General features: G+C 41.9%; 1 protein-coding gene across 1 annotated transcript; it reads left to right on the top strand.

Annotated features, from left to right (window-relative positions):
- The first annotated feature begins 735 nt into the window (after nt 1-735).
- On the top strand, nt 736-13,313 carry LOC125746891 (inactive phospholipid phosphatase 7-like). Its single transcript, XM_049021502.1, has 2 exons — nt 736-2,013; nt 10,774-13,313. The coding sequence occupies exons 1-2, from the start codon at nt 1,533-1,535 to the stop codon at nt 11,160-11,162; spliced, it is 870 nt and encodes a 289-aa protein (XP_048877459.1). The 5' UTR covers nt 736-1,532; the 3' UTR covers nt 11,163-13,313.
- Nucleotides 13,314-20,633: the final 7,320 nt, after the last annotated feature.

Below are 20,633 nucleotides of genomic sequence, written 5' to 3'. Positions count from 1 at the left end.
TTCCCTTAGGTGATAGTGGCATTCTGGGAAATGTAGTTCTTAACACACTGCTCCGAGCGCAATTGATACTTTATTGTACATTAACCATAATTTACAGCATCTGTCTTGGTAATTGCACGTTTAAGGTTTTATTTGCCCAGCTTTGTATGTGACATTTATTTCAGAGTAATGTATTCTATATTAAACCATATCCTGAGTAACTATGTAATACCAAATATAAATACATCAACGTTATTTATCATTTTTAAATATTTACACTACGTTACTTAATCCCAATCTGTTACAGGCTGTTCGTTTCTAATCATAGGAAAATATCCAATTACTTTTTAATCCTATTATATTAAAATATTTAAAACCTTGGCCATGAGTGCGATAATCTTATCAATATTAATATTTACTGAGATTTTATGAGGAGTATGTAAACAGCGTGTTTTGTATATTATATATATATATATATATATATATATATATATATATATATATATATATATATATATATATATTATTTAAGTTTTGATGGAGAAATGCACCTGAATCGGTAACAATGCATGGAGTAAGCAGATAAATATGTGCAACATCTACAGATATGATGTTTCACTAACGTGAGATTGAACCATTTGCCGTCGGTATCAGCATTCCCCGTCTCCCGTCGTCCATTTTTCGTTTAAGCACCATGGAGAACTCCTAACTGGAGCCGAGGGCGCCAGGGGGAGGAGAAGGGGCGGAGTGGTTTGGTATTGCAGGGAAAAAGAGGAATGCGAGTAGGATATGGACACTGCTGGTTAGTGCAATTTTAAAATTCTTCAGTGCTCCTGCGCCGCGATCAAAGCGAGGCAGACGACACTAATACTGCGACAGGGATCTGTGTGGGCATCAGTAAAAATAGAAATTCCTGCTGCGTTCTCCGCATGCCACGAGTAACTGGGATCGCTGCACCGCGTCGGGAGATCCAGGTGACAGACAGTTCGCTATAAAAAAAAACAGAATAGGACGTTGCGATAACGACTGCTATTCATGTCAATGTCAGTACTTTAGCTAACTGAAACTGCGTAACTGGAAATAAAACGCGTGTAATAACGTTATATTAAGGGGAGAAAGTCACACTGACGTCCTGGTTATAAATCGGAAAAAATACAGTTCCCAACATGCCCCACAACGCCAAAGCGACGATGAACGAAATGGTCAAGTAGTAAAATACCCCGGCTCTTCCAGATGCCTAAAGCTTTTCAGAAGGTCGGTGGCTTCAGAAATTGACTTCATTTTCTTTTTTCCCATCCTAAACACACGCCAGCTGCACTGGCCAGAGCAACTGCCAGTCACCTTACTCCATTCTGTCTCGGAGAGAAGAATTAACTGCAACGCGCGCATGCATGTCATCCTCTCTAAGTATATCTGAGTTAGGATTTGATCAGGGATTGAAGACAGATTGTCAGAACAGATCTTTCCCAGGGACTAATATCCTTACAGAGGGAGGTCGAATACTTTAAAAGCAGCTGATAAACAGAGAGATAAGGGGAAAGTTTTGAACAACAATGCCTGCAAATCAACACAGGTCCAGAACTAGAGATCGAAACAATATTCTCAACAGACCGGAGTTCATGTCTCTGAACCAACCGCTCAGGACGAACAGCGCGGAGATGCGCGGTTCCGCAAGGAGACCGGGCCAAGCGGCTAGGCAGCAGCAGAATCTGCAAGCCGAGCATCCCCCCCGTGAGCCGGTCGACGGCGCCAGGGAGCGACGGGAGTCACTGAAGCTGCCGGAGGAAGACTGCATGCAGCTCAACCCCACGTTCAAAGGCATAGCAATGAACTCTCTCTTAGCGATCGACATCTGCCTGTCCAAGCGGCTCGGCGTCTGCGCCTACACGTCCTCCTCCTGGGGAAGCGTCCGGTCCATAGTAACGCTTCTGGCGCTCACCGGGCACGGAATCACGTGGATCCTCGGGACTCTCCTCTGTCTCACTAAGAGCAACACGTTGGCGGGACAGGAGGTCCTGGTCAATCTGCTTCTGGGTAAATAAACGAGCACGCTATTTATTATAATATTTCAACATAATCGACTTTAATCGAAAATTATACAGTGAATTATTTTGCAAACCAACTTCGGTACATATGAACGTAGAAAAGTACCTAAAGATCTATTCACCTTGTTATATCAAAAATTTTCCAGTAATAACCTTATGAGGGCTAAAACAGTTGTACTCTTGAGGAAAGGATTTTCACCTGAATGTCCTTAGTAAGCATATCCGATTATATTCTTACTCTTAAAAGGGGGGGGGGCGTACAAAAATGCATGAAAGCATCTGCTCAGCAAGTAAAATGGCACCAAGGAAGATATATGTTCTGGCATTTCAGTCAAAGCAAATGCAACGCATTACAATGAAGGCATGTTCATTTCTCAACAGCAGCTAAACTGGTAAAAAGCTGGCCTCAGAGATAAGCCTTAAAAAGGAGGTCTTGGTTTTTTTTCTGTATGTGGGGTTCTGCAGTCAGAGTCTCACTTTGTGAACTGCGACTCATCCTTTGTCGCATTATTTGTGATTAGCTGGATTTGCGGAGAGCGGCCCATCCACTGGGCGCTGTGTGTTTTGCTTTATCCTCCGGCTGCACTCTGCAGCAGCGTGACTCTGAGTTACACGGTGCCCTTTTTCTGCATGTCAAAGTCAGGCCGCTCATGCCTGCAGGGTGTTAAAGTTGGCTCTCTCTCTATGTCCTGTGGTTTATTTTTGCTTCCTCCTTGTTGCCTAGCTGCAGATGATGGCGGAGAGGGTGGTCGTCGTGTTTCGTCAATTGGAGCCATAGCGACGCTACCTAAATTGCGAAGTGCGCCGCGCGCTGGAGGTTATTGCTAGTTAATGTCGAAGCACGTTATTCGTCGCAATAATTCCCGGAGTGAATGGGGGTATTCTATTAAGGTCCTTTTTATAATGGCCGTGGAAGGATAATTCAGTATAGGTAAACAATTAACAATCATTCTCGAGTCACATTTAAGCATTTAAAATGATCCCCCTGAGCACCGAGGGAGTGTGTCAGCCTAAATTTTACAACTAGAATCAAAGTCCTTATACATTTGTTCATCTATACAGCTTCCATAACTGCGTCTCTAGTACAGGGTCACTGCGACTGGGGTCTAACACACAATGTGTGTTGTGTGAAATGGTCATTTACCACAAAGTGTAATTGTTCCCATATATGGTCAAAACAAATTCTTATAATAGTAAAAAAAAATTTAGAACATCTTATTAGTCACTTGCAAGTATTTGTCCTGAACTGGTCTGTCCTGTTTCATGGGAGAGATCCCAGACTCACCCTTATAATTATGGAAGATGGATGGATGGATAGCTAGAGAGACTTGTGGTCAATTGTTTATTACAGGAACCAAATATAATCCAATGATACATTTACTTTTATTACTTTTCTGAAAGGTGTCAAAGTTGCCATGCAACCTATAAAGAATGCAGAGTTCTGGTACGTATGAGATTAATTAAAATCCTGTCCAGCTTTGTCCATTTTAGGGTATTATTTGCAGAAATGGAATTTTTTTGTTAATCATTCATGCTGAAATTCTAAGGCAGTCTATCTGATGTGCTGTTTATCCTATCATACACTCCTGACCTGATATTTAAATCAGTACAATGTTCATATGAGTAGGACAAGTAGTTTAGATAAAGGTATCGGCACCCACACAAATGAGTACTACTCTTTTCAGTAGCTAAAGATATCGAGCTGTAGAACTTATCCTCCCCTCCTCCGCTGGCCCCCATTTCACTTCTGGTTAATGATCTTATGTTCGATGAATGATTCGTTCCTGGAGAACGAGTCTCTTGCAGGAACTAAAAACTTGTGTTCACTTCCCTGCACAAATTCATCCTTTTCGTTCCTACTCTTTAATATAACTTGAATGCTGTTTCCCTCCTGTTCTGTGGCCAATGAGAGCCAGTGAGGCATGTAAGGGCATGATGTCAGCAAGCATATGATTGGCTGAATCTGGGACCGAAGGTATACACCCCTAAAGAACGAACAAGAACTGTGAATGAGAGACTGCCTCTCTCAATGACTTCAGTAAGTGAATGGGTCAAGGAGAGACTCTGATAGGCTACCTCTGGGTCATGACTGACTGAGAGACCCGAGTGGGTGACTGAGTCGGTGAGAGAGTGGGGGAAGGAGAGAGTCTCTCAGTCACTCCTTCGGAATAAAAAGTAGTTTTAAACCAAGTTTCCTTAGCTTTTGACCTCATTAACTGGTAATATGATGAGCTGGTAGGTTTGCGTTTTTAAAAAAACCTATGTTGTCGAGAGTATAATTCAATAACAAATATTATTTTAGTTTCATGACTTATTGATGATATTTTGCTTACGCCTTAGCTCTTTAGTCTTTAGTCTAAATAACAGGCTAATTTTTGATAACGGAACACAAGTGTTTCAGATCCATTTTATGCACACAGGGAGTGTCACTGAATGAGTTGGTGAACGAATCAGAACGAATCTCTTAGGTGAACTGAAACAAATGAACTGTGTCCCAAAAAAGGACCATTTCGCTCATTCTTATTAATGGTTGACTTTCTCAACAAATCACACTGCCTGATGACGAACGAGTCAGTGACGGGTGTGTGGAGGACTGCCAGCGCTCCATGTGGTTACAGGAATACTTATTTAAACAGGTACTCAAACTGGATCGTCCAACTCTGTGATCCCACGATAGACCGTGGAATGACATTGACTTACACCAGAACCTTGAACGCATGGGATATTTTAGCTTATTGTTATTAACAGAGGTATTTCCCTACCTTAAAAAAATCACATTATAATCACAATACTATTTAGCTATTTATTAGTGAAAATGAAATCAACGTAATTCAGAGTTACTCACCAAAATACGTGTTAATGGGATGGTGATGCACCAGTCCCATCATTGCTGGAGGGTTTGTGTAATTTTTAAAATCGAAAAAACGTATATTACTGATACATTTGGCGGCAGTTCACAACTTGAATGAACGTAGTAATGCACAACGAGAAAAGCGGTGCATAGAAACGTTCTTTATTGCTTTAGTTTGCTGGTGTGTGCTCCTGCTTTTTTTCTTCCTGTCTTTGAACTCGCAAAACCTTCATGGTGATAAGAAAGGAAATGTCGATGCTGGTGTTATAGAAGACTCCGTCTTCTACTCTGCCCCCTGAGCGCACAACATTTTCACGCGGCAGCCGCGAACAGGAATGAGGTTCAACAGGAAGTAACAAGTTGGAGATTTATGGCTTAAGTCGACAACGTAGGTGGATTTTCGTGGATACTGCCTGCTTTTGTTTTCTTGCAATAAAACACCCACCCCATCATGCACGCAGCACTTCCATGCTTGTTCCTCCGTTTCTCACGCACCCAAGTACCTTGACTCCTCAAAGTCGATTCCTTTATACCCAATCCATCTTCACGTCTTGCACTTGAACTTAAAAAGACATTTTTTCCTCGGTAATTTATATTCAAACAGATTTTCTTTTTGCTTGGAAAAAGTATCTGTAAATCAATTATGTATTAATAAAGGTGCTTATGACTCGTGGGTCAAAAGCGTGAATTGTAGATGAAGCATTTCTTTTTCAGGTTTAATTGTATGTCTGCATACCATTTTATATATTTCTGAGATGTATAATGCAAAACAAGTGAAAAAAAATTAAAACCTTATTAACCTAATTTTGAATACAGACAAAACCATGTACAGATTATCTAAAGTGTCCCTGTAAATCCATTTCTTTTTCCAAGCTGTGTACATTTGCTTTCATGTATAGGGAGGAAACAGGTCATTCTAGTCGGGACTTTGTCTTGCTTTTGGGAGCAATAGAATAGTACTTTGACAGACTGTTTTGTGGGTCTTCATTGGGCATTAACTGCACACAATGAGTCCCTCAGGGAGAGGTGTAGCAGGAATAATTATGCTGTAAAAATCCAGGTAAGGCAGATGCGCTACAAAGTGAGTGTCCATTGGTTCATTAGGGGGTAGGTGGCTCCTTTCACTGCCTTCGGCACCACAAGGACGGCGGAAGAGCATGCGTGGTGTCATGCTACAGCACAGTTTCTCTTCACTTGACCGGATTAGACTATAGTTTATAGGTCTTGACAGGTTTCCTGAGAACCTCCTTTTTGCTCTGAAGTTTCCTGGAAGATTTAATAGTTGAGTTGGATGCTTGTTAATCTGGGGAAGGGATGTTTATTTCAGATTATTCCTAGATACTGTGATATTTGCCTGCTGTTCGAATACACCTCCTGGTTCCCTTTCTACTAATGCTAAATGTGTTCTGTAAAGAAAGTGCTTCAATGGAGGCTGCATCTAGAACTTTCTTATTAGACGGTGCAGAGGGCGGTGTGTAGAACTCCTACCCAGCAGTCCAAGGGTTTTTCCGTTTGCTGTGTAGTTCTCCTGTCCTCTGCCATAACACCTCTTTCTACCCATAACACCCAGATACCTTTATCGCCCTTTTTGCGTATATCTTTGACACTTGAAGAAATCACTGTCACGTGGGCCGTGTGACTGTGGCCTTGTTTGGAGTTCTGGTGCTCCCCAGGGGTGTGGTCTATGTAGGATGTTAGAGAGGAATATTCCAGGAAGCCCTGCCCCCCCCCCCCACAACCCCACCGTGCAGCCGTGACCGTGTCACCTTGAGTCGTGCTCGGTCCCAAGAAGAATTTTGAACGGTGCCAAGCTGTGCTAGCGAGCTGATTGCTTTCTCCAGTTTTTAAGAGCCTTGTACGGGTCCACGGGTTCCAATCCGTTTCTTGTTCTGGCACCTGTCCACACAGATCCTGGCTCTTCTGCCAGAGTCCCCTGTCCGTGTCACCCCCCAGTATCCTAACTGTCACATCCCCACCCCCCATCGATCCAATTCTCTGAACGTCTGTCCAGGATTTTCATGCACAGCCATTAGGGTTGCAGTAGACTGCTGCTTCAGTTCTCTGCCTGATTCCCCCCATGATCAGTATAGCATAACAGAATCTCATCCCACTGGATTATGAGAGACAGTTAAAAAGTGTAGCAAATATCGCCACGATTATTACTGCCACAGCACTTCCATTAACCTGTTTCCACTTGTCATCATATTTTTATGGCTATCTCTGTTTTGCAAGAAGATACAGAACATTAATACCTTTCCCCAGGGTTTTGCATCCAGAGAGAACCACTGGACATAGGAATAAAGTGAATGTTACTGCATTGCTGCTTTTATTCTTTAGAGGTTGTGATAATTTTCTTCATTTCAGGGCTCCCCCCCATGTCCACCCACCCCCCCCCCCCCCAACTCACCCACAACCTAAGGCTTCCCAAGGCTGGGTTCTGGCAAACCTTCTATAATTAGCCATGTCTGGCCTGAATTTGTTATCTTAGTGCTGCTCTCTGTGTTTCGCTGCAAGCATCGCGAAAAGCACAGCCGTTTAGCGACTTCTTTCAGCTAGCAGCCATCCGCGAATTCGACGGTAATAAAGAAGTTCACGAAGTGCACGCATTTATCACCAAATTTCATACACCTGACAACAACGCATGCAGAAGTGAGCGAGATCTTTGCAGTAGAATGTACCAAATGTTGTCGAAAATGTCTAATTTATGAAGTATACAAGAAACAGCGTGGAAGGCTGAAGTAAAGTCCTAAGCGGAGTTGCGGTCACGCTTAGGCTACCTGATTATCACTTAGCGACCTAATTGCTGGAATGCAACTCGGTCGCTAGGCGAGGAATGGTTGTTGGATGTATTGTGCTTGTACCTCACGTGTGTGAAGTTCTTCTTGGATTTGAAGCCTGTGAATCCTCATCCTCATCCCCAGGACGGTGTGGTCATGGTTTCATCTGTGAAGCAACATCTACAGACTTTTCAGTAACCTCGTCCTCATCTGATCCCTGTTGCAAGACCCCCGTTTATTTGAAAGTGATTTATTTTGATTTTGTGGATCTTTTGTCATGGGAACTTTGGAAATAGAATGTTTTAGAAAATGAGTGATTCATTTTTTTTTTTTTTGCATCTGTCTTACATTGGAAAGTGATATTGACACTGTAGGCATGTATGTGAATTCGGGTGTGAATCAGTTTTCTCAACACTGACTAGGTTATTCTTAAATGCTTTGAGGGAGCTACTCTCAGAGTGAGTTTGAGGTTTTGGGATCTAAGGCTTTGTGGTTTAGCATTTTGTTATTTGTGCCTAATATTGTTATTTTTGTTTCCGATTCTCCTTTGGTTCACCAATCTAATTTGCTGCCTTATATGGTTTTGTACAACTGACATTATGTTTGTGAAAGTTGTTGCTCGTCCTACGATGGGTTGGCGCTCGAGTTGTTCCCTGCCTTGCGCCCATAGCCTCCGGGATAGGCTCCAGACCCCCTGTGACCCTGAATAGGATAAACAGTTAGAGAAATTGGATGGACGGTTGGAGGTTGTTGTGCATTAAAGTTTTAAAGCTGGTCTCACCTGAGGTGAAAATCTAAAGAATAGTGCAATAGCAGGTCCTGGGGTCAAGGAGGATGCAAAAATGCTTCTGGAATAAAACCCATGCTCAATATTGGTCTCGGAATTCTTTGTTAATGAGGAAATCTAATTGTGGGCAGAGAGAGGAGATGACAGTATGATTGATATGCGTGTGTCAGGTGACGGAGGGGTACTGCAGTGAACTTGACGGAAGCTGCGTATGGGAGTTGGCGGTCTCCAGAGGTGTCTGGAAAAACAGGACGATTGAGTCAGCGAAAATACAGGGAGGCAGGTTTCTGGGGTCAGCTAAGGGCTGCGAGCATTTGCATTTTAATGCGCCGGCATTTTGGCCGCCGTTCCACGTTAATCTTAATTTCTCTCTCCGCTTTTCTGAAGTCGCAAATCGTGACATTGCCCGTGTTACTTAGTCGGCATATTATTTCATCAACTCATTCTTTTTTCTGGGCGTTTTCTTTAACATTAAGTCAAAGTGAAGATTTACTTCCACATCTGCAAGTGGGGGCCAGGTGCTGGTCTGAAAAACACAGCAAAATACGACCTGTCTTCTATGTTCTCTTTACAGAATAATCTGCTTTTTACATTTTTACAGTGTTTCTGTCCTGTTGTGTGGTTTGATAAAGGTCTTCGCTTAAACAAAAATATGGTTTTTCTTCCACCCCCTCTAGAAAACCATTATTTTTTGGAGCATTTACAGTGTGAGTTTCCTTGGTCTTGGGGTCTAGTCTTTGGTGTTTGTGGGAGTTTTACTTACACAGAAATGTTTTGAGGGCAGAATGAAAAGTGATTGGCTCAGAGAGATAACCAATCGGCTTGTAGAAATGGTGGGTCCAAGAAACTAGAGGAGGCTGGACCAAGACTAATGATTGGTTGGTCCCGCCTCCTCTAGTTTCTTTGGCCAACCTCCTCTACAATCTGATTGGTTATCTTTCTGAACCAATCATTTCTCCTTCTGCCATCAGAATATTTGTATGCAAGTAAAACTCCCACAAGGGTCTTTGGTCCATTTTATTCTTTCTTTTATGTTAATGCACTGGATGTGATACTGTGGAAACATGAAGTGATCTAAAACTGAGACCCTTCTTGTCTTATATCGCAGTGCCAGATTTAAGGCCTATTTTGAGATATTCAGCCGCTGGACTGGTCCATGGGGGCCAAGCGGATGGTCATAAATACTGATCCTGCCGCAGAGCTGTGGAGAAGGTCCAGCTCAGAAAAGACATGCTGATGAAGACAATTCTGCCCTCAGAACAGTGGTTGGCTTAAGTTGTTTGAGCGCCTTCATTGTGATGCTACTTGCAGAAATTTTTTTTTAAAGTGTATCAATTATTTGAGCATGACTGGTGGAGCCACAATGTGTTGGAGATATTTTGAGGAACTTTGTTTGCTGGCACAGTGATCAGGATACAGGTATCTGTTTACTCGCAGCTGTGGTGTTTCTCATTTAATATGTTAAAATCACCAAAACACGGTAACTGTCGTGGGGGAGTGTAGGTACGTCATTGTCGCTGTCTTGAAAAAGCTGTTGTATGTAATGCTGCAATGATGGAATCTGTATAATTAGAATTCAGCCAAGCTCATTTAGTTAATTGCATGCACTAGCAAAAAGTTCAAAGCCAAAAGTTTCTGCACACACTGAGATTGTTACTCACTTAACATTTACACGCAATATTCTTCGGTAACAAATAAAATGTCATATCTTTGATTCATCAAAGTAACCTCCTCTAGCAGTTGTAACAGCCGAGCAAATTCAAGGCATCCTTTGTACAAGGAACATTAAATACTGCTCTGTTTTATGGGGTGAAGGAGTTAACCAGTGCATTTAAAGTTAAAGGACAGCCTAGAACTTGGCTCTGCCATCAGCACACAACCAGGTAATACGATGTCAGACATGTTACACACTCTTTCCATGTTATAAAGGAAGCCTGTCTTATTTGACTTTATTATAGTTGTTAATTCAACTTTCCAATGTTTAACACAAAAAAAAAATCCGCAGTGTGCGAAATAAACAGTAAAGTAGTAAAAACCTATGGGGTGCAAAAATTTTTACTTGGTAGTGTATGCTTCCCGCTCTTTGAGGGGGTCCTGTTTAAAATCTGCTGGTACTTAATAGGTTTATTACCATGGAATCTCTTTACGTTTAGCCTGCTTGATACTGGGCATCTTGATCAATTGCAGAATAAGCTGAGGGTTGTGAAAAACTCTTGAGACCTACTGCGTGAGCTGCCAGATCTTCCACTGCGAGAATTATGGGTAATAGGTTGTATCTTGTGCTGGATATACTTCAGTGGATCTGATAATACCCTCCGCTTCCTGTCTCTGCAGCTCTCATACTGGATGTGATGACGGTGGCCGGGGTACAGAAGCTGGTCAAGCGCAAAGGACCATGGGAAATACACCCCGGTTTCCTAGACTACGTCGCCATGGATGTGTACTCCTTCCCGGCGGCCCATGCCAGCCGAGCCGCTATGGTGGCCAAATTCCTGCTCTCGCACCTGGTGCTGGCTGTGCCGCTGCGCATCCTGCTGGTGCTGTGGGCCTTCCTGGTGGGCGTCTCCCGCGTCCTGCTCGGCCGCCACCATCTTACGGACATGGCCTGCGGCTTCGCCCTGGGCTTCCTGCACTACAGCCTGGTGGAGATGGTGTGGCTGTCCTCCAGCACCTGCCAGACTCTCATTTCGATTGGCACACTGAGCTGGATCCCCTTTTACTGACGTCGCGCCCTATGCCCATCTATCTCCATGTCACAGGTGCTGCTCAGCTCCTGATTCCATCCCTTAAACTTGTACAACTTCCTGTTTCTCTCCCGTTTCCTGTTTCTCCTTCTTCCAAATTTAAAAAACATGTATAATTTCTTGCTGAAATGCACCTCTCTGGTATATTAACATATCAAAGGAAGCAAATCTCCAGCACCTTTCCATATCTACATTAAAAGTTCTACTTTCATTTCCACTCTAAGGCTGATCACACGGCAATTGAATGATCTTTGATTTACAAAAAGCTAGAATACCAAAACCTTATTAGATTTCCAAGGGTCTAAATTAGTTAAATGCACAGGTTTCTGCATCTTTCTTTTCAAAATTTGAGTTTGTATAGTAATTCAGGGATTTAGCTGCATACAGTTGTCTTACAAAGATTAATCACTGATGCGACTTTTTCATAATAATCAACATCATTGCGACCCTGTACTGGATATGCAGTTACGGAAGGTGCTTGGATTGAATTCTTTAAATTGCTAAATGTCTTGTCTTAAAGTTTAATATAGTTGTTCCCCAGGATTTTCGCAGTAAGTTGACGATAAAACTATGATTAGGCGATTTTATTTCCAAACAATATGCTGGTTTTGATGCAACATTATGTGTTCTGTTTTTGTTTGCTTAGAATAAACAATTTTTTTAATAATACATAATAAGGTCATGTCAGAACAAAGAAAGGTTTTATATACAGTGGCTAAACAAATTCATACTGATTATGTAGCAATCTAAACGAACTGAAAAGAGTTTGAAGGAATTTAAGAATTTATGCAAAGTGGTTGGTTTTTTTGCATGGCGTCTGGAAATAAACACCTTCCCCAAAATCCAGAATTTGTTTATAGATGGTGGGGCAGCATGGTGGTGCAGTGGTTAGCACTGTTGCCTCACACCTCTGGGACCCGGGTTCGAGTCTCCGCCTGGATTACATGTGTGTGGAGTTTGCATGTTCTCCCCATGTCGTCGTGGGGTTTCCTCCGGATACTCCGGTTTCCCCCCACAGTCCAAAAACATGGAGTTGCTAAATTGCCCATAGGTGTGCATGTGTGAGTAAATGGTGTGTAAGTGTGCCCTGCGATGGGCTGGCCCCCCCATCCTGGGTTGTTCCCTGCCCATTGCTTCTGGGATAGGCTCCGGACCCCCCGCGACCCAGTAGGATGAGCGGTTTGGAAAATGAATGGATGGATTTATAGATGGCAATGTTAGGCAGGGCTCGCATTGATAAAGATTGACATCTGGCGTATCAGGATTATAAACCAAACAGTCAGACTTTGATGCTGATTTGTTCCTCGTCTTCGTGCCTGGTTGAAAACACAGCTTGCTGTGACCTTTTCGCCTTTTCCCAGCATGCTTTGCTTCTGTGGCGTTGTGGAAGTGTCAGATTTGACGGTGATGTTTGTATATTGGGTGAATATTTTCTGAAAAATAGAGAAATGCTGACGAGGTGACAAAATTGATATTTTCATCTTTAGTGCTACCGTTTTATATTTATGTGAGTGCTGTTTGTTTTTATTACAGTATTGTAATTTTTTTGTTTTGTTGCTGTGATATTTTGTGAAGAGACTGGTTTTTAAAGTTACCTTTTACAAACATAAAATTACTGTATTTTAAATGCTTTGTTACACTAAATAGCATTGCTTATGTTTAGTAGAAAAATCCCGAACTTAAGACGACTGATCTGATTTTTGCCACGCTTTTTAAGTATGTTATTTCAGGTTTTAAGGATCTAAAGCATCCACTTTAGTGGGATTTTCAGTTTGCTGTTGACTCTGCCGAATTTCACTGGTATTTGTGCATGTGTGATGGAAAAGTAACAAAGTTACACCGAGTTGCATGTGTTTGTGTATGAGATTTGATGCCCGTTTAGTTTGGAAAAGCGTCATAATCTGACACGGGTGACGTATGCACGAGTGTTCAGGGTTTATTGCCAATGCCTCAGGAAGAAATTTAAACTATCTGCTCGATGTGTAACCTCAAAGCTAACACGATTTTACTTTATTCACTGTAATTAATATTTACCGTTAATAATTGTTTGTATGAAGTACTGAGAAATTGTTTATGGTTACAATGTCTTAATCCTCTTTATCACAATAAATTATGATGATAATAAGTTAATGAATTGATGTTATTATTATTATTATTTTTTTTAGAATTGTGTCGCTTTTGCAAGAGACAAGTTGTTTTTTTTGTCATTTTGTCACTGCTTGCGACGCCCGTACGGCACACGCATCGTTTTGCGGCGGATTTCTCGCAGCTACTAACTTCATCCCGTGTCAGTAAAGAGAAAGACAGTGAGACGCTCGCTTGTCGTGTCTCTCGGCTCCATGTTACACTAAGACGAAGACTTTGCGTTCACGCGAAACAGAAACACTGATAACTGAATTACGGAAGCGATTAAAGAAATATTTTTATTAAAATGATGTAAGTAAATGTGCATAGTGGCCGTCCTATGTGATATCGCTCTGAGGATTCTCAGTTTTTATTTTATATTTTTGATGGATGGGAGTAATTTCACATGTATATCACACCTTCCCTACTCTCTGTCTATTTCTGCACAGGCTAATTAACTCCCCTTGCCCCGCTTTGCCTTTAATCTGTCTACAGCCCCTTTAATTGTGAGTAAGAACATATCTGTCTGCTCTGGGAAGGACTGCTATATTTAGGGTAAGGAAGTCCAAGGAGAAAGGCCTTTTTTCTCTTGGTGAAGCAGACAGATTTAGTGAGACAGGGTGCATCACACAGCTTTTTGCAGAAAAGGAGGTCTGGCTTCTTCCCTTTGAGACTTTGAACTCAGAATGTGTCAGTTCGTAGGTGAAGTTATGTGTTAAGTGCCTTCCCTGGGTCCTGCAGACGTGCGGCTGGGTTGATACATACCCTGGGGCGCTGGCAGATTATTGTATCAGGACTAACCAGATGAGTTGTAGTCACAGGCGTGACCAATTCATGAAGCCTCCGGAAAGGGAGACAGGAAATGCTTCAGGGGAAAAACGCTGTCGGGCTTTTCACTGGAAAACAAAAGACCTGATATTGCGTTTGCTGTAAGGTTTCATGTCACCTTAAGGAGTCGGGCATTTACAGAGCTAGTGTGCATCTGCTATACTTATAAATATATAAAAATATATAGTTCAATTTTCCCCCTTTCTTTCAGATGCCAACTTTGTTTGATTCCAAAAAACACCTTGGACTACTTAAGACCATCTTCTGTAGCAACGTGAAAACTAACCAAACGGTTCCCCAAAGACTTGTGGACCAGCTTGACGCACAGAATCTCTTCATAAGCAATGTTTGTTAGTTGGACCTGAACAGTAATATCACATAGAAGGTCACTGAGGATCCTCTAAAGACCCACTTGCAATTTAGCACCTAAGATCCAGCCTAAATTTCCCAAAACCACTGTAGCATCCCGATGAGCTGAACTGCATCGACGTTCCTTAAAAGGACTTTTTCCTTGCTATGTGTCCAGAGTACAATGAAATCCTCAGTTCCATGTTTCTTGCAGAGTCTTTACCAAATCAATATATGAAATATATCATTTGATAAAATAATTAATAATTATAAATAAGAAAGTAAAACTGTAGACGTATGACCTCTTAGCATTTATATATGGAAGAGGTTGAATGTGGCACATGAATAATCTGAGTGTTAATTTTCACTGATGTATTTTTGGGGAAAATCAGAGTGTACAACCCCCTTTACAAAAAAGTTGGGATGCTGTGTAAATAGAAACTGAATACAATGATTTACAAATCATACAAACCCATATTTAACTGAAAATAGAAGACAAATAAAAAGATGATGTGTCAAATGTTGAACAGAGAAATGTTATTTTATGACAGATATATGCTGAATTTGAATTTGATACTAGCAACACGTTTCAAAAATTTGACAGGGGCAACAAAAGACTGTAAAAGTGGTGAAATGCTAAAACAGAACACAGAGTTGAATATCTCATAGTTAATTAGGTTAACTGGCAACAGGTCAGTAAGATTATTTGGTATAAAAGATCCTCCCAGAGTCTGTGCAGTGCAGTGAAGATTGGGAGACGTTCACCACTCTGAAAGATTGTGTAATATTGCAAAGAATTTGGGAATTTCATCATCTGCTGTATATAACAACATTAAAAGATTCAGAGAATCTGAAGAAATCTCTGTACACAAGGGACAAGGCCGAAAACTGATAGATAGCCTTGATCTTCGGGTCCTCAGGCAGCACTGCATTAAAAACATATATTTGTATAGTGGAAATCACTGCATGGGGTCAAGAACACTTCCGAAAACCACAATTCGTCACTGCATCCAAAAATGCAGGATGCAAATCTGTCATGCAAAGAAGAAACCATATCTGAACAGGATCCAGAAATGCCGCCGACATCTCTGGGCCCGAACTCATGCAAAGATTGACTGAGGCAAGATGGGAAAACTGTCCTGTGGTCTGATGAATCAAAATTTCAAATTCTTGGATGCTGCATCCTTCAGGCTAAATAGGAGAGGGACCATCCAGCTTATTATCAGAGGACAGTTCAGAAGTCAGCATCTGTGATGGTGTGGAGGTGCATTAGTGCCCATGGCCTGGGTAACGTGCATATCTGGGAAGGCACCATTAATGCTGAACGATACATACAGGTTTGGGGAGCAACACATGCTGCCATCTAAACAATGTCTTTTTCAGAGAAGGTATTTCAGAATGACAATGCCAAAGCACATTCTGTGCATATTACAACAGCATGGCTCCATAGTATAACAGGCTGGGTGCTGCATTGGCCTGCCTGCAGTCCAGACCTGTCATTGAAAACATTTGGCACATCATGAAATGAAAAATACAACAAAGGAGAAAACAAACTTGTTGAGCAGTTGAAATGCTATATCAGGCAATAATGGGACAACATTTTACTTTCAAAACTCCAGCATCTGTCCTCCTCAGCTCCCAAACATCTACAGCATGTTGTTAAAAGAAGAGCTGATGCAGCGCAGCGGTAAACATGCCCTCGTCCCCACATTTATGGAACATGATGGCATCAAATTCAAATTGACCATATATTTGTAGCAAAACAATAAAATTTCTTAATTTCAACATTTCATATGTTGCCTTTGTTCTATTTTCAATGAAATGTGGGTTTATCATGTTTGTAAATCATCGCATTTTTATTTACATTTTACACAGCATCTCAACATTTTTTGGAAACGGGGTTGTACACAGCAATGCAGTACTTTCATTTCACTATACTGAGACATGTTAGCCATTACCATTGTGCTGTGCAAATTTACATTCCCCACTACAGTGCCTCAAATCTGTATATAACCCATTTTATTGATACATATTCATATTGATTTATATTCATATCTTTTTGGATGCTGTGTAGTCGTAATGAGCATCTTCAAGATGATACCCAGAGGGTGTAGAAGAATATGAACTGCAGGAAATTACATATTATTTTTACATTCCCTGTCCCTTGGTGGAGGGGGGGGGTTGCTTACTCTAGGTATCAGGGAGCACCAACCTAGTCTTCATTTTCTCTCCTTTTTATTCTTCATTCTCCCATTTCTGATGTCACGGTCAACCTCGTATGTCCTCGGCCCCCACAATGTCGGTCTCTGACATGACATTTCTGTATCTTCGAATGAATGAATTTTATAAGCATAAGTACTGTATCCCATCCTGAGGTTCAAACAGGAAGGGGTGGTGCTGGGGGGGGGGGGCTACCTGCTCTCACACTTAAGCTAAGTGCCCCCCCCCCCCCCCCCCCCCCCGGTATCATTTATTTAAAGCTACAGCTTAATCTTTGAGGCGGAGTGTGGTCATGTGTCAGCCTGGGTTCACAGCAGACCAACCGCGTATCTCTGACATTCGGCCAGCTGTCTCAGACGGCATGCCACCCCCCTCCCCCCCAGCATTGCCGGTCAGATGTCCCCGCTGGCCACTGACCTGCCCCAGCTTTCTGCCAATGCCGATGGCAGCGTGGGACGCAGACGGGGGGGGGGGAAGGGTCGGCCTGCTCAGCTTCTCCAAGCTATTGCTGCCAGGACAGCAGCTGTGCAATTTGTCAAGGCGTTTGCCATTGTTGTGATTATCTCCCTCCCTGCCCTGGCACAGATATTTGGCCTTGTTTATTTTATGAGGCTGCTTCTCACTTGCAGTCCAGTTCACCCACTGTTCCCATGACATTTACGTTAATTTAATTTATAGGTGTCTTATTCTGGTGCATTTTCACTGGACACTTTTGGCTCTCCTGCATATTGTTTTGTGTCAGCAGAGCGATTAACGTCAAATGCACTGAAATGCTGAAGTATATCAAACGAGCCAGTCTGCATATTGATGATGTAATTCTTGAGCTTTGAAATTTGCAGCACATCCACCAGGGGAACAAAATATTGGTGTTCGGTTTGGGAAATCGAGAGTGTAGGTATGGCGCCGAGCTCCAGTGAGGGGAGAGCTTATCTCGCTCAGCTGAAACGACACCACCAGCTCTGATATGTTCTGATTGTCCAGACTCAGCATCTGTCTCGCAGATTTACTGAGATGGCGGGGAGTGAGGTGCAGGAGCGTGCATTTTTATGCAGTCTTGGATTAAAGGCTGACGGGGCAGTTTGCATGCCGCTGCCTGTGTGCGATATCAGCACGTCACCAAGGACCTGCTGCCCGGGAGAGATGACTTCATGCTGTTTCCACGAAGGTGGGAAAAGGGGTGGGATCATTGGGGTGGGATGGGGAGTATGTGGCCAATCACCACTCAGTGTCACTCACGTATGCAAATATAGAGCAATGATGCTTTATTTGCCATTTACAAGAACATTGAAATTCTTGTCTCCACCGCATATCCAATCAAATTATCACGGGATTAGCTATTTATTTGGCGGCCCACAAACATTTTGGGGGTGTTAAGAGCCTTACTCAAGGGCCCGATGGACATGTGACTCCTCTGCCGAGGATGGGATTCAAGCTGGTGACCCCCTGGTTATGTAGCTCTGTGTGTACTCTGCCTATGATCAGAAGATTTTTTGGTTTCAAGCCCATGGCTGATGGAGTGTCATCAGGGGCGCTGTAAAGGGGGGGTAAACGATGACGATTCTCGGGGCCCATGACTGAGAGGGGGCCCAGAGAAGCCCCCAATAAATGTGTTGGGGGCCCTGTCAAGATTCTTTTCATGGGGCCCAAAATCCTTAGCAGCGCCCCTGAGTGTCGTTAACCCATTTATTCCAGGGACACTCTCTAAAACCGTGTTTTGTGATTAACATCACTGTCAGTGAAGATGGGGAGATACTGCACTGCACCCACCACTGACAGCCGGTAAACAGTGCAAGAAATCGCATCTTTAAACAACCAATCTTAAATCCCGTTATCTAAGTGTTTCAATATTGTTATTTTTTCTAAAACACTAGCTGTCAACAAAAATGCCTCTTTATTTTTCTCCTTTATTTGTGTTTTTGTTTGACGGAAATTTCCATAAAACAGTTTTAAAATGATAATAAAAGTAATACGTCTACATGTTTAAATGACATAAAATAAAAATATATACTTACACGTCCTTTGTGATACACATATTGGTTTTTGTGGAAGATTCACGTAGGACAGTGTAGAGATTAAACTGTATACTTCTGTACTTGAGCAAAATGCCAAAATGCTTCTCAGCGTCATTTGCTGAGAGCGAGTCAAACAAGTACAAATGTAACACAACTGGGCTGAACATATAAAGGTAGTTACATGACGGTACCAGGGATATGGGGAGAAAATGGAATATGGGAAGCGGATGAATGGATCTTCCTATAAGACCCTGGTTTTCACCAAAAATATACAACCACAAATACAACATTTGCACTGCGTGGGTTCAGAAGCACATACTGTACTTGGGTAGTACTTAGAACGCATTCATCAAAATTCATTTCAGCAGCATGCGCTTATAAATACTTAGGTCAGTCCTATAGGCGATCTAGACTGCCAACCTCTGAGGGGACACAGACTTGCCAGTCAAGTTCACTTTGCCTCAGACAGGGGGCGCTAGCGGTGATGCTCGCCTAGTACTTCTTAAGACTGTGTTGATTTAGAAGTATACTGTTAAATAGCAATTGTAACTGTTAAAAATTCTTTTAGCTACAAATGTAATGTTACATATTATTTTTATTATGATTTTAAGTGTACATTTCCTACACTGTACTGGACTAGGTACTATTTCACTGTATGCTGATCAAACTATAGTAATGTTTACGAATATATGTTTTCCATTGTTACTATGCCCTTAAAGACATAGTTCTCTATTTAGGTTTTTTCTAAAATTCTGTTTTAAATTTTCTATTGAAATGACAGGACAGGCTGAACCCCCAAAATACTAAACATGACAAGTGGTTTCAGAAAATATATGGATGGATGGATGATTTGACATTTACACATTAAAATCATTGTAATAATTTATCGGTGATGCTTTCAGTATAGCATTTTTATAACACTTCTGTGTAATTCTACGTTAAACTTTCATTACATTTCGTTGTGCCAGGAGTGCAATAACAATAAATATTCTATTCTATTCTATTCTATTCTATTCTATTCTATTCTATTCTATTCTATTGCTTGTGATAGTTGCATGGGTAATTTTAAGGTTAACTATGGGTGTCTGACTCACACCAACAAAAACAATTAACATTTTGTTTGATTGCTACATTGCATAATCCCCTTTTTTGCCGCCTGCATGCAGTTTTCGTGCCCGCGGCTTGAAGACGTTCGCGGCGCAACCATGCCCCCTAGACACAAAAGCGGCCTACTGCATGACACCTCTATGCCTGAGTACCGCCAATAAAACGAAACATTTTTAACGTTCATATTAAACACGACAGCGGTCTGTTTTTGTACCAAACTAATGAAAGTAAATGTGCAAGCCATCTTGAACTAGGCAGAGGCCTTTTTAACAGTCACAACAGAGTATGCAGGGTTAATCTTTCGTTGTCAGTTCAGTTGGTATTGGCGTGACCTTTTCGCAACTTTTCAATTTTCACAGTACCTTTTTCCTCACTTTTTTGAGTGCGTGGGCGGTGATATGTGTCCTAAAAGCACCCGTCCTTTCCCCGCACCCCAGCAAACCCGGAATCTTAGCGCAAAGGTTTGCATTTTTTATTACATTTCTGAGCTATGTCATTATGCGACACGTTGCGGTTTTCTCAGCAGCCGCAGGCTCTTTCAGATAAAGCCTTAAAACGTCCGTCCGGTTTTGACTAAATAAATAAAGAAATAAATAAACAAATAATGCCGTTAAACATTGTGTTGTTTTAGTACTACTCCGTTATTTGTCAGTGAACTGACAGTCCGACAGATCACTGACAAAAAAAAATCGAGACAGACTCAAAGAACAAAACCCATGGCCTGCAGTATATATGGATTAGGTGTCTGGGAAATTAAGTGAGAAAAAAATAAATCAAACAACGAATATGAATTAATAAAATGTCATTAAGT

This window comes from Brienomyrus brachyistius, chromosome 7 (assembly GCF_023856365.1).
Source record: "Brienomyrus brachyistius isolate T26 chromosome 7, BBRACH_0.4, whole genome shotgun sequence".
NCBI classification, from domain to species: Eukaryota; Metazoa; Chordata; class Actinopteri; order Osteoglossiformes; family Mormyridae; genus Brienomyrus; species Brienomyrus brachyistius.
The sequence above is the reverse complement of the archived record's forward strand: the minus strand, read 5'-3'. Positions and strand labels throughout refer to the sequence as shown.